This window comes from Prionailurus viverrinus, chromosome A2 (assembly GCF_022837055.1).
Source record: "Prionailurus viverrinus isolate Anna chromosome A2, UM_Priviv_1.0, whole genome shotgun sequence".
Lineage (NCBI taxonomy): Eukaryota > Metazoa > Chordata > Mammalia > Carnivora > Felidae > Prionailurus > Prionailurus viverrinus.
Window position 1 is genome coordinate 136,108,206 of NC_062562.1, and position 15,484 is coordinate 136,123,689.

Sequence of the window (15,484 nt, forward strand, 5' to 3'; positions counted from 1 at the left end):
GAGAGTGTTATGCTAAGAAAAATAAGTCCTACAGAGAAAGACAGACACCATATGTTTTCACTCTTATGTGGATTCTGAGAAACTTAACAGAAGACCGTGAGGGAGGGGAAGAAAAAAAAAAAAAGAGAGGGAGACAGCCAAACCATCAGAGACTCTTAAAAACTGAGAATAAACTGAGGGTTGATGGGGGGTTGGGAGGGAAGGGAGGGTGGGTGATGGGCACTGAGGAAGGCACCTGTTGTGATGAGCACTGGGTGTTGTATGGAAACCAATCTGACAATAAATTTCATATTAAAAAAAAAAGAAACGTGCTAGGAGTGAAACATTATCTGTGTTAGAAGAAGGACCTCTTCTCCTACCCCTATTCTGGTCTTGAACCCACTTAAATTGAGGGGTATCAGAAAAAAAATGTCTTGCTATGGCACTTCGGTAAAAATGTCAGATACGTTCCTTCCAGTGATATATGGTTGAGTGTATTCTCAGAAAAGGAATTATTCGAGTCTTGCTGCTCTTGTGTAACAAAGAGCAGAAATTACCACTAATTATATTCTTCTTTTCTACAATTTTTTTGTAGATCCACTGCATCTGTTGTTGTAGATCCACTAAGTCAAGCAATATTTAACTGCCATGTTCCCTGTGAAATCAGGCCTGCCCTTTTTCACCTTCACTTTTAAAATCTGAGTATCATCATTTGGTTTGGGAAAAAAACCCCACATAATCAATCATGTATTGCTTTTCAGATTGATAGACATCACATGCCACATGCCACTCACTGTCATAACATCTTCAAGAATGTTACACATAGTACCTGTCATAGTTCCCATAGGTACATTACATAAAAAATTTTAATGTACTGTGTACTTTCCACACTATTGTCTAAAATTTTTTATTTTTTTAATTAACTTTTTTTAGAGAGAGAGTGCACGAGCAGGGGAGAGGGCCAGAGGGAGAGGGAGAAAGAATCTTATGTGGGGCTCAGTCTGAGGACCCTGGGATCATGATCTGAGCTGAAATCAAGAGTCATACTCTCAACCTACTGAGCCACACAGGCACCCCTAAATTTTTTTAAATTTACATTTTAGATATTTTCCCTAGGTTTTTAATCCATAATTCAAAAATTGTTCATTTTATCTTTATTCTTTGCATGGTCTGAAATAGTTTCAAAGTCATTAATTTCCTAATGTTACAGAACTAAAAAATTAAGAAATTCCTTATTACATAATAATGGAAGGGAAAAATAAGGACTAAAAGAAAGGGACTTATTTATGAACATTTTACACATTCTGTAAGATTCACTGTGACAGTGGAACACACTGTTCTTTTTTTGTTTTAGTTTTTTCATCATGGTAAGTGTACTCTTTAATCCGCATCCCCTATTTTGCCCATCCCCCACCCACCTCCCCTCTGGTAACAACCATCAATTTTGTTCTCTGTAGTTAAGAGAGTCAGGAACACACTGTTTTTTAAGTGTCAAATAATATTAGATAAAACTTTTATTCTGAATGGGATTTAGAATCATAGTGCTAAACTTATGAATCACATAATTTACTGCTTGACCAAAATTAACATAAAAATACAACAAATTACATTTTTAACTCAAACTGACAAACCACTTTCTAAGGAAACTTTCTGTTCTATGCTATTGTAATTTCTCCTGTGGAGTATCAGCAAAGAATGTAGTTATGCTGTGCCACAAATAGTTAAAAGCAACATTTGTAGGTAATTTGAATAAGATATTACTCAAAACACAATATTAGGGTTATTTTCTCTGGAAAGTCAGCTTGCAAATGAAAAGAAGAAACCCAAATCCGCACACTGTAACAGCCGTCCTCTTCAAAATTCTACTGTTCCATGTAGATACTTCTTCCATTAATGGTATATGAGTTGGATCATTTTCTCGCTCATTTTGCAACTAATATTTAGTGTGAGAAAATGAAAAGAGTTAATGTAAAGTACACTGAAAATAAAAGTATCTTTGATTTTTAAAAATATCCACATTAATTCAGCTGATGTAGAAGCAGCCAAAGCAAGATTCTCATGCAAGATTTAAAGTGAACACTTAAATGTCTCAAAAAACAGTCGTTTTTCCCCAGGATCCCATTATAGTAAATTATTAGTTTCACATTAAGAATAAATACTTTCATAGATTATTACATTTCAAAATCATGTTTTTGTATCAGGAGCTAAAGTTCCTTGAACGTTAAAGTCTTTATTTCTACCTACAAGCAATGACAGTTGTTATTTTTCCCTTCAACATTAAATATCAAATGATTTCTTGAAAACAGTGAACCATTCTTATAGCATACCTACAAAACATTAAATTTAACAAAAACTCAAAGGTTTGATGCAACTGCCAGAAGTTTAATCCTTTATTTAAATATAATTGCAGGAACAAATACTAACAAAAACCTAAGTGGATCTTTTAGCGCTTCTCAGCAATTAAAGTACAGGCTCAGTAAGTTTATAAATACTTATACACTGAACTCTGTTGCTACAGAAGGCCCCCCAACTTGTGTGTGTACATTGTGTGTATGAGAGAGAGAGAGAGAGAGAGAGAGAGAGGGACAGAGAGAGAGAGAGAGAGAAGATAGTTGATGGGGGAGTGGCAGAAGAGGGAGAATGAGTAAAAGCCAAAAGATCCTCAAAAGATAAAAAGAATCAGGCACATTTATAGAGTGATATATACTAGAAACATCCTGGGCTGGAGTGGTGACATAAATATTTTCAACATTAGCAAGAATAACTACTTCTAAAATCTACAGTGTAAATATTTAATTTAAAAAGCCTGCAAAATTAATTTTAAATTTACAGCAGAAAACAGACTTCAATGCCAATCTCATTAATACTGTATTCTTGGCCTAACTTCCAAATGGCTTCATTCAGTAACAGATTCCTTTTTGACACTGATGCTCCATTTACTGAATCCTGAGACAGCCATTCCTTTTATTAACCAATTACTTAGAATGACCCTTTCTGACAGGAGCCTGTCAGTGTGTTGCTTTGAAAGAGAGTGATGTGGTGTTAAAGTCTAGCCTTGACCTCTCCTACCCTCCCTCTTTGTTACCTCCATACACTTATTGATGGTAACTCATATGTTTTTTAATTTGCTTCAGTTATTATTGGTAAACTGAAATATCAGATAATAGCATACTCCCAAATCTGGAAGCCTTCACAGTTCTCTCAATCAAGTCTCACTATGGTGATTACTACTGAAGACTAATCCAGAAAAACCACTGCAATAGCTTGTTCTAAAATTAAGACTTTCCTGACCAAAGTACTGTATCTGCAATTATTATAAATCACTAAATGTGTTTTCGAGGCTGGTTCTTATACAGAAATGTATAAATTCAAGGTAGAGAAGGCCACAGAAAACAGACTTTCCATTAGCTAAAGAAAGCTAAAATTTCTCCTTATAGGTATATGTTATTAAAATAAATATTATGGTACCTGATCGAATCGTTTATGTTTTAGAGTCAAAGTCACCCCTAGAGCAGTGTTTCTTTATTTCATTCTTTTAGGAAAAACCTGTCCTCTCTCTTTAGCTTCATCTCAGTCTTCCTCCCCCTCCCCAAATGTTTTTAGTTCATCTTAGAGAAACCAAATAATTACCAATCCTGAGGCAAAGATGTCCTGGGAGAGTTTCCTACTCTAAACATTAAAGGATGATGCTTTGCAGGAAGTATCTTTACACAATCCTTCCAAATTTCCCCTGGATCCTCATGAAAGATATTATCCTAAGTCAAATCAATACCATTTTCCTTCACTTCTTGGAGATGATGAAGGTAGTGAAGATGAGCAGTGCTATAGTCCTCATGTTATCAACAAGTTCAGAAAGTAGAAAATCAGACTTTTGTATGAGAAAGTTTGTTTGAGGAGTGGTTGTGGATTAAAGGAATACAAAAGTGGAAGTAGAATAATTAGAAGACTGCTGTGTAGCATGGTTGTCTGACATACAGCAGGCACCCTCACGCCTGTGAATGAATAAATGTCAAAGATAATACAACTTCTAAGATGCCTCTTTCTCTAGAAGGGAGGTATCTCCTACAAGAATTTTGAGATATATTACTCATTTGCCCCATTTTATCTTTATTTATTCCCCTGCTATTTTGTAAAACTTGCTTTACAATTTCTGTTCACTTTTTAAAGACTCCTTTTAATTGAACATATGTTAATAGCTAGAATGACAAATTACTTGGAACATGTATAAAGTTGATTTTGAGAAGAACTTTTCTTGATAAAATATTAACAAAAATATCAAGCGGCTTATGGGTTGAAGTTATACAAATTTAATGCATAATCTAACATTCACTTCAGCTATTTCACAAAAAGTTTACAGATGCCAAGTATATTTATTAAATAGGCTTGGAGAACTCACAAGTGAGTTATTTAGTCAAATGAAAATGTTTTCCTTTTTTTATTACTTATCTTCAACAGAGTTCCCTATTTTAGCAACATGGATTTTGTTACAGCCAATTTTCTTAAAGGAGGGAAAATCATCTGTCCTTAAATCCAGATGTACACTTCTATGAGTACAGAAAAAACAACCAAAAAGGCCCACACTCTTTAAGAAAGTCTAGAAAATAGAGTATTTCATCTAAAAACCTGTATCATTAACAGAGCTGATAAACCTGTCGTTTTCATCTGCATATTTATATGTAAATAAATTCTACAAATACAACTTCATATCTTTATGATATCTATAACTTCATAAATATTTGATTTTCATTGTTTTTCTGACTGGCTACGTATCATTGTAACAAGTGGTTGTATCATAATTTATTAAATCATTCTCCTGGCACACGATACTTCTGGTACATAACACTTTTGGAATCATTAAGCTACTGAAAGATGCACATATTTTTATGGTCCTTGGCACATCTTGCCAAACTATTTTTGAAAGGAGTTGAGACACCAGTCTCACATGAAAGTGTCAGCTTGGTGAATCACCAACGTTCTCCCTTGCTAATTTAAAAGATGAAAAAGGATAGATCTTATTCTTTTAGTCTGCATTTCTCTAATGACCCACAAAGTTTGTTTTTTATCTTTATGTCTTCCTTTGGAAACTATTCTTTTCCCACTTGTCTAGGGGAAGCAAGTTGCTTTTGTCAGAATTGCTTCATCATCTAACATATTATGCTGTACATAATTTCCCCCTTTTTTAATGTTAAATATATACCTTCTGAATTAAGTCTTTTAGTTTGCAGACCTCTTCACTCAAATCTTCAACATTACTAACCAGTTCTTCACAAACGGAAGTAAAATTCCGGGGAGAAGACCATTCTAGTACTATCTGTGAATATTTTCAAAAGTTACATTTTAAAAAATGGGAAACAACTTTTTACAACTTTGTATCTACAAAAATGATACAGTTTTCTCACTCTTTAAATTATGTAACTGAAAAGCATTTTTTTGTTCAGAATAAATTCTGATACCAAAAAGAACTTTGTGATTTTATATATATAAACAGTCAAATCTTAGTTTCCTGAATACATTTACCAAGATTATGTATATATGACTTTATGGAGACTAATATTTAGCAGTAATAATATTTATGGTGAATAAATAAATTCATGAAGATTTTAAGAATGATAGGACTCCTAGATTAGTATTCTATAAAAAATCAGAGGAAAACAAGTGCATTAAAAATTTTTTAAACAAATAGCTAAAACCAAACCACATGAAAAACTCTACAAAAAAGTTTGCTTTTACAGGCCACTTACACTTTCTCTATTTAAATTTTCCTTCATTAAAAAACCTTACATTGATATGGTTTTTAATAACACTCAGCACATTGTTTTGTTCCAACCTTCACTTGGGTCTCCTGTCACTTTGTATTTTAAACAACTAAATTCCCTTTAAGAACAAATGTTAAGTTTAATACACAGATCAGTTTAATTTTTGGTCTGACTCATTTTCCTTTTCCTGAGAGCTAGAACACAGAGTTTTTCAATTAATTAAAAATAAAAGATATAGTAAAAGTAATATTAAACAAATTGACCTATTTAGATTTTATGTGACATTGTAGAAGAAAGATACAATTTTACCAGATAACTGTTTATTGAATTGTCATTAACTTATCTGGAATGTTCTTCAGTATTCATACTTTTCTTCACTTAACAACTTTTATAGAATACCTTGTGGGAATTTACAGGCAACTCAGAAATGATATTCTGTACTGCTGTTATTAAATGGCCACACTGTTTGTTTAATTTCAGAAGAAAGTTGAGGAACTCATCACCACTAAATAGAGGAAACAAACAAATAGGAATCACTAATATGAGCAATTTACTTCATTCTACTGGGATAGTTAATGTCTAGCCATAATATTTACTAAATTCTTTAAAAATACTTATAGAATAGCTAATGTATATTAACAACTGAAATAGACATTGAGTATAACAAGTCTCAAATCTTGAGGATCTCAAGCTTCAGCATTTGAGGCAGACATGGAATTGTAACATCATTATTCAAAAGGACATATAAAGAAGGAATATAAAAGTGTCAATATTTGAGTATCTATTATGTGAAGGTACTACACTGGTTACTTTACATTTATTATTCTTTTAGCTCCTCCCAACAACTCCTGTAAGGTAGATGTTAACATTAGCTTATAGCTGAGACATCAAAACTCAGAGATAATGAATGTAGTATAATGGTAATAGATAATTAGTAATGTTTCACAGAGATGATAGATACTTGAATACAAATTTATCAGTCTGAATGAATATAAGGAAAATACATACCTTTCTTGTGATGTATAATTTTCAGGGCCACTGAATATAAATATCGACAGGCAAGTTGTAAAAATCACAACTCTATAGTATGCATTCATTACATACCCTGAATGGCTGGCTGCCCACTGCCTACCCCAGAGCTGTATAATATACCTCTTGTTACAATATACTTCTCTTTTCCCTGTGCTATAAGAACAGCATGTCCCAGTTGGGGCTGTTTATCCAGCCTGTTTTCAGAGTAATAACAAGAAGGAGATCCACTGCAGGTACAGCCATAATATGGGTACTCAAGAAATAAATTTTGTTATAAGTTGTTTAGATTTAGAAGTTATTTGTTACTGAAGCATAACATAGTGTAAGCTGACTAAAACAACAGGCTGTTTTTAAAATGTGAAGTCAAAATAAGGAAAGAGCCCAAATGTACATTGACTAATGAATGGATAAAGAAGATGCAGTGTATATATGTAATGGAATTATTACTCAGCCACCAAAAAGAATGAAATCTTGGGGTGGCCTGGGTGGCTCAGTTGGTTAAGTGTCCGACTCTTGATTCTGGCTCAGATCATGATCTCATGGTGTGTGGGATTGAGCCCCTTGTAGGGTTCTATGTTGACCTTGTGGAGCGAGCCTGCTTGGGATTACCTCTCTCCCTCTCTTTCTGACTCTCCCCACTCATGCTGTTTCTCTCAAACTTAAAAAGAATGAGATCTTGCTATTTGTAGCAACATGGACGGAGCTAGAGTGTATTTTTCTAAGTGAAATAAGTCAGAGAAAAAAAGTACCATATGAATTCACTCCTATGTGGAATTTAAGAAACAAAACAGATGAACATAGGAGAAGGGAAAAAGAAAAGAGAGGGAAGCAAATCATAAGAGACTCTTAACTATAGAAAACAAACAGGGTTGATGGAGGGGAGGTGGGTAGGGGATGGGCTAAATGTATGATGGCTATTAAGGAGGGCACTTACTGTATTGAACACTGGGTGTTTTATGTAAGTGATGAATCACTAAATTCTACTCCTGAAACCAATTATTACACTATATGTTAACTAACTAGAAATTAAATAAAAATTTGAAAAAAAGAATGTAAAGTCAAGTGTTAGGATAGAATTCACACCTTAAATAAAGGTACTCCAAAACTATGTGCTTATTATAAAATATCTGGAAAAATTAAAATTACCACTACTCTTATCACCTAAAGATACTGACTGGTTCTATTTTCTTCCAGAATATTTTCTACTAGTATTTTTCGTATGCATATATACAACTGGCACTATGCTTCACACTCCATTTAATATTTGTCTCTTAACCTTATTATTTTTCTATGATATTAAATCTCAAAATAATTTTAAGGACAGAATAAAATATGTTAATGCAATGTAATTCAATCATTCCCCAATGTAAAATATTTCAAGTTTCCAATTTTAGAATGTTTAATAAATAATAGATGTGAACAATATATTTTTACATAAAATTCTTTATCTTTTTCTTTTTGGAGGAGAAATAGTTTTCTTAATGGACATAATTTTGAGATGCTTTTGACAGACTTGAGTAGCACTCAGGTGGGCTTAGAGGAAAGGTCTGGACAGAAACTGTTGAAAATGTCAAGATAGGGATGAATCCTTACTATTTCTGTTCAAAATATCTCAAGCTAGTAATGGAATAGTTATTATTTTTAAATTGCATTCTCTAATTCTGCAAACATAGTAAGATTAAGTGTAGAAAAAAATAAAAGGACTGTGCATATATGTTCTTGTAACAGACTATCTTAGAAAATTTAACACATAGAAGGAAAGTATCATAAAATAAATCAGTAGCTAGATTGGTGAAGTCACATTACCAGAAGATTATAATTAATCAGTTCAACTTTTCCTGCTGTTAGTTTTCTTATGACTTAATGACTAATTTCTTCTTTAAAGAATGACTTTGAACAAATGGGAAGTAAAACCTTTTTCATAACAGCCTGTAAACACAGTCTGTGATTTAATAACAAGGTCAAATTCCTGGAATATATGTCTGCCAGTTATATTTTTTAAAAAATTCAGCAGTTTTAATAAGTGAACCATTCAGGATTCTGCACATTCTTTAAGTCTATTAAATTCCTCAAAGTAAATTCTAAAAGGCAACTCTGCCATCATATAAATAAGTTATATTAAAAATTTTAATTTCCAAGCTAGTCATGTAGAACTTAGAATATTTTTTCATAGAGACAATACATTTAAAAATTAAGAAAATTAACAGAGATTCAAGAAGGTTTGCTGTTTTTAAGTCCTCACAACTGAAATCCTTTTAAATATTTAAGTGTGTTTAAATATTTAAGAGTTAGAATGTTATTTGGAAACAATGAGGCATTATTTTGAATACAGATCATCTTATTATAAGGAGGCAGATTAAGAGAAACATAAATAAGTTAATTTTGCAATAAGCTTTTTAAAGAAATCTGGATCATCTAAATTATCCCATGTAAAACCTCTCTAAATTCTAAAATGGTGTGGAAATCTATCATTTTTAATTCATGTTTATTACAGTTGCAATGTTAGTTTTAGATAGGCTACGTTAGTGATGATAGTACTGTACTTGTAAGTATATTTTATAAGATACAGCTTGGATGAACCTCAAGGGAATTAGGATGAGTGAAAAAAGCCAATTACAAAGGATACACATTGTATGATTCCATTTAAGTAACATTCATGAATATCATCATCAAGATGGATAACAAATTGTTGGTTGTTAAGGATTGGGGGGATGGGTATGGCTATAAAGGAGTAGTGTGAGTGAGCCTTATGGTAATGGTATGTTAAGTGTACTGTTTGTGGCAATGGTTACATAAAGATACACACACAATAAAACTGAATAGACCTATACATGTACACACAAATGAGCACATGTATAACCAGTGAAATGCAAATAAACTATGTGCATTGTACCATATATGTCAGTTTTATGGCTTTAATATTGTACTATAGTTATACAAGATGTTAGCACTGGGTGAGAGTGGGTAATGACTGTATGGGACTTCCCTGTACATCTCTTTGCAATTTCCTGTAATTCTATAATGATTTCAAATAAAAAGTTGAACAATTTACTGCCCCAGAAAATATTAATAAAATCAAATACAATTATTTTAAAAATGGATTTTAGATTACTAATATTACTAATAATCAGTGCTTGACAAATTTATAATATTGAAACCAAACTTTATATACTGACAACTTAATTCCTTAAGAATAGGCTGAAAATGGGGGCTGAGCTACATTAAGAAATGCTTTCTTACTGCCCTATGTGAAAAAATTACTACTTTGAATTTTCAACTTTTGACACATAAAATGACTCAAAGAGAGTAAGAGCTATACTATGAGAAGCATGGCATCTCATATAGTTCATTTAACAAGATGCAATGAAAAAATAAAAGAATGTTTCTAGCTGAGTTAATAAGAAGATGCATTGTTTTGCTTCTTGGTAAAATGACTTCATAAAAATTGACTTTATAAATGACTTCCCATTTCAGAACACAATAGATGATAAAATGAACTATCCATTTCCTTGGTAAAATGACAGTATCAAGTAAAAAGACCCAGAAACTATCAAAATTAAACTTTTTAGTTCTTTTTTTAAGAACAGCTCATTCTAAACAATATTAATGTTAAGTTTACCTGATTTCCAACTTTGCCACTTCAGGTAGTTCTCCAAATTTTATCTCTTCTACCTCGAGTTCTTTAAGAGCAGCCAGAATTTTCTGCTGATCTCTATTGGTAATTCCATTCTAAGTAGAAATAATTTTAAGGTGCAACAAGACAGTCATACTTGAGTAATTTAATATCCAAAATTACTGAAAAAGTTTTCTCCTTGATTAATTTATATCTTGAAAAAACATACATATTAGAAAAATAAGAAACATACTGAAAAATAGATGGTTTGCTTATAACCGTGACTGACAAGGTTACGTCATTTAGATTTTTATTTAGATATATAGTGACTATAGTCAATTTTTTTTGCAAAACTCTAAAAACAAATGATCAGATATTAAAATAATCTTTCCAAAACCACCACAGTAAAACAATTTTCCTTCAAAGTATTATTTAAAATATTACCAGTGATTATAGAAGGATTATGTCTTTTGTCTTCATTCTACCATTGGTGTTAACTAAATTTTCTCTTTTGGGTTTAGCTAAGTAGTATGTTTATTTTGACTTTCAACAATACTGAAGATTTCAAGTTTCCAATGTGTGTGTGGAGGAAAATCATTACCTTTTAGTATGCTATTTATTAGTATTAAATATCTCTAATATTTTCAATTGTTATTTTCAAAGCTATTTTCAGATTGTTACTTAATAATGTTAGATGGCAAAATAATAGGTCTTGATCTTTTGAGAACCCAGCAAAAGGCAGAATTTCGATGACACATATTCATACTTACATATACAAAAAGCCACCTCTTATTTCTAAGTAACCTCTTTTACAAAACTATTTCAGATTTACAAATGAAGAACCAGTTTTAGTTGAGCTCTCATGATTAATCTGAAGAAAGAAAAACAACTCTAAGTCCTTCAATGTTCTTAAAGCAACTTAATACTATAACAGAAGATTTCAGATATGGTTATCCATAATCATATGTAATCAAAAAAACTAGTAAAGGATCATTTACGGTCTGTAGCCCCAGAATTTTTAAAATAGAAAATAAAAATATCCACAATTCTTAAAATATGAAAGAAGGTCTGGAGTTTTTGAAACTGATACTAACCTTTGTAAACTCATCTTTCCTCATGGTCAAAAGATGTCTTAAAGTTATATCCCTTTCCTGTAGAGAAGAAAAAAAACACCACCTTTCAATATAAGTAAAACATTAGAAAGGAAAGTAGGCAAGTGTCATAAATTAGTCATTTATAAATTAGTCAGTTATAGTCAGTCAACTTTCAGTTCTAGAAGGGGATAGAATATGCGGGTATAGAATTGTACTACTGGCTAGATGATGAGTGTCATTAACATGTGTAAATGATTACCTAAAAAAGTACAAACATAACCGGTTTCCCAGATTCAAAGAAAATTATTACAGTTTATATATGCTCACATAAAAAGGAAGGTAGATCTATAAAATTTGACAGAAGTTATGTTTTATGAATATTTTAAATTTCTAACTGCATCATATTAAACAATCAATAACATTCAGTTTTATTCAGTATTTCTCAAATAGGAAGAAGTTTCAAGATTGTACAATGAAGCACAATTCTGAACTACCTAAACAGAATGTGCCCATTCCTAAGGAGAGCCTATTTTAAAAAGTGCTTTACTGCTTCATTCAGCTAAATGGTTAACTGTCAAACCCTATAATGCATACCTAACGTACCATAACTCAAACCCCATAATGCATCCTAAAGTACCTAAAACACTGCCTGGCATATGATCTAATTTAATATCTATGACAATCCTACACTAGGTATTATCATCCTATGAAAAAAGAGATTTAAGTCACATATTTCAGTTAAACAATCATTAGAGCAAGAATCTGATACCAGATCTGTTTGACTTAAAATCATGCTTCTAATATTCTATACAGGAAGCAACTCTAAAAACAATCTGCACCAGGCAGTGGTGCCTGGGTGGCTCAGTTGGTTAAGCGTCTGATCAGCTCAGGTCATGATCTCACTGTGAGTTTGAGCCCCACGTTGGGCTCTGTGCTGACAGCTCAGAGCCTGGAACTTGCTTGGGATTCTGTGTCTCCCTCTCTTTCTGCCCCTCCTCTTCTCATGCTCTCTCTCTCTTAAAAATAAATAAACATTAAAAAAAAAAAACAATCTAAAGGCTTAGATGTACAAGGAGGAGTCCTATGAAGTTTCAGGCAGTGAATAAAAGCTGTTTATTCCAGCCAAATTCAAATTTATTTAAATTTCTAGAATAATAAATTTTTCAAATGCTTGTAGCCTTAAAATGGGATCTAGTATAAATTATGGAGAAAAGTGTGTTTGGCATTTTTATTTAAGCATGCTTAAGCATTAATATTTAGTTAACCAACAAATAAACATACATCTATAATTCTCTGTAGCTTATACAAAATCTTACCTTTAATAAATCTGTCATATGTTCAAGCCCAAGACCATGTAAAAATATTTCCAGGTCTCCAAATGCTGTATATGAACTAGACACATTTATAGCAACGTCAATTTCAGAACGGACTATAAATGCACAATCAATATATATTTATAATATAGATACAGAATGAGAATGAGTAAAAATGTATCTATATGTAATATAGTTGCAAATTTACACACTAGACCTATGTTATATCAGTGGAATAAGGAAGGTTTCTTGAGTGAAGATATAAGTTAACAGAGAAAATGACGACAGTAAAATGTAGCTCATCTTTCCTAAGAATGAAATTAGTTGCCAATATGTATATTCCTTGTGGGGTTTCTATACATGAAAATCTCTTTAATTGTAGGAAGTAAAGACTTAATAATTTTAATGTAGGTAAGCACAGAAAAATTTTGTGGCCATGTACTGAACTGTGTTCATAAAAAAGTGTATTTTTAATTTTAGCTTATAAAATCAGAAATCTGCTAAAAAGAATTAGAAAGCAAGATGCAGTCTAGTTTGAACACCAACAAAAATATAATCTTAGACACTTTTAGAAATAAATTTTGTTGATATTTTAAAGTTAGAAATTATTCTCATTACTGTTAATAGTACACATATATAAAATTTTTCTAAAATTCTGTAGAAAAAAGCATTTAAAATCTAGACATTTCTCAGTGATATTTAAAAATTGATTGTAGGGGTGCCTGGGTGGCGCAGTCGGTTAAGCGTCCGACTTCAGCCAGGTCACGATCTCGCGGTCCGTGAGTTCGAGCCCCGCGTCAGGCTCTGGGCTGATGGCTCAGAGCCTGGAGCCTGTTTCCGATTCTGTGTCTCCCTCTCTCTCTGCCCCTTCCCCGTTCATGCTCTGTCTCTCTCTGTCCCAAAAATAAATAAACGTTGAAAAAAAAAATTAAAAAAAAAATTGATTGTAATCGTGTAAAATATCCTATTTTAAATGTCATCACATTTACTAAAAGTAATAAAACATACATATTTTTTACTCATTTATAGGTATTTTGTTGAACAAAAACATGCTTTGTTACCTAAATATGTGATCTTTTTCTTTATCAGAATCTGTTGTTAATAGTTTACAAATAGTCTCTTCTTTAGTTAGCTGTTGGAGCTTTCCCTCCAATGGATTTAAAGTAAAAGAAAGAAAATTGAAGATCTGCAAAAAGTTAATAAGCCATTCAAATATACTTAACATTATATATACTATCACTTATACTTAAAATCTAACTTTTTAGTAAGTCAGGGTTATGCTACATAATCAACCAGAACACAAAATCAAATCTCACTTTAAGAAACAATTTATGGCTCAAAATAATCTTTGACATTCATAAATTTCTTAATATGTCAAATTCAGTGTCATCTACCCTAAATTTAATAATGCAGTAAACCAATTAAAAATTTTCAAATTTTCAAAGCTTAGAAGAAGCACCATAAATTTCTTTTGAAGTTTCACAGGGCTTTAGTGGTTAGCAATTATTCTAGAATACTTCCGTAAATGTAGACTTGAGTTAGAAGATGATAGGCATGTTTATCAGATTGCTTAAAAAATAAAGTTATTTTCCATGCAGTGAAAGTGGCATGGTCTGATTATATGATAGAACCTCTGGAATGTTACATGCTTTCAAATTCAGAAACTCAGGTCTGGAAGCTCTTGAACTATATAACTTAGTTTTACACTTGTACTGTATTCACCCTTGCTTAGACATTATAGCCCTTTGATCCAAAGTTTTAATATTCAGACTAAAACTTCCTATCAATAAAGTGATTTAACGTATGGCAAATATTTATTACTGACTTTAATATGTGAATGACAGATCATCTACTCAACTATGTTATCTCTTTATTAAATACCTTGTCACATGCATAGGAGTAAATTTAACTTACTTATTTTTTAAAATGTCTAATATGTACTAATTAAAATTACATGTTCAATAATTACATGTTCAAATTTTGGCATTTTATTAGCTTTCTCAATACACTAATTAATTTCTAAAAATCTGGACCAGTCTGAAATGTTAAATAGTCTACTACAATTTTATTTCTAGGGCCAGAATAAGATTTTATTATTTATTTCTATAGCTTTTAAATTACCACATTATATATGCCTCTTATTTAGTAATTGTGAATACTCTAGGAAAATAAAGTTTACGTTACCTGGCCAGAGGAGAATTACATATGTAAACATTTAATAATAGCCAGATACGGTATTATGACAGTTGTGAGTTCTAAGAAAATAATACAAAAGTTCTAGAAATAATAACATAACATGCCACAGAAAAATTAATATATAGGATACCTCTAGATGTTTATTTCTTTTAGCAATCTCACTCGGTGTCTTTCCATCTTTGGTTTGTAACATTTTATTAGCTCCAAGTTCAAGCAACTTCAAAACTACATTTTTATGACCCTGACGTGCTGCCCATGTTAAAGCCTGTAAGTGGAGGAAAAAGAAGATTGTTTAAAGAGAGGGAGTGTATATGAGACAGAAAGGAAAACTTTTCAACAGTATTTATGGCACAATAAAACAGTGAGCATAGTTAATTAACAGAATGGTGCAATCTCTTCATTTTACAATCTAAAGTAAACATATTTCCAAAGTTGTAACTGCAAAGCAGACTGCCAGAGCTCACAGATTTTACAAATCATATAATATTTTACCCAGTCAAG

At 31.8% G+C, this 15,484-nt stretch overlaps 1 protein-coding gene across 2 annotated transcripts in view; it reads right to left on the bottom strand.

The window, feature by feature from the left end:
• Window positions 1–1,234: 1,234 nt before the first annotated feature.
• The window catches only part of ASZ1 (ankyrin repeat, SAM and basic leucine zipper domain containing 1), a 52,349-nt gene continuing 38,099 nt past the window's right edge, over window positions 1,235–15,484 (bottom strand). Inside the window, exons 6-13 of one of the 2 annotated variants that reach the window (XM_047849026.1) lie at window positions 15,114–15,248; window positions 13,849–13,973; window positions 12,791–12,866; window positions 11,475–11,531; window positions 10,387–10,496; window positions 6,135–6,240; window positions 5,177–5,290; window positions 1,235–1,912 (exon numbers count right to left, since the gene is read on the bottom strand). In XM_047849026.1, coding sequence (XP_047704982.1) covers window positions 1,760–1,912; window positions 5,177–5,290; window positions 6,135–6,240; window positions 10,387–10,496; window positions 11,475–11,531; window positions 12,791–12,866; window positions 13,849–13,973; window positions 15,114–15,248 — 876 coding nt within the window. In that variant the 3' untranslated portion in view covers window positions 1,235–1,759. The remainder of the gene's footprint in view (window positions 1,913–5,176; window positions 5,291–6,134; window positions 6,241–10,386; window positions 10,497–11,474; window positions 11,532–12,790; window positions 12,867–13,848; window positions 13,974–15,113; window positions 15,249–15,484) is intronic. The other variant, XM_047849027.1, reaches the window with a different exon arrangement.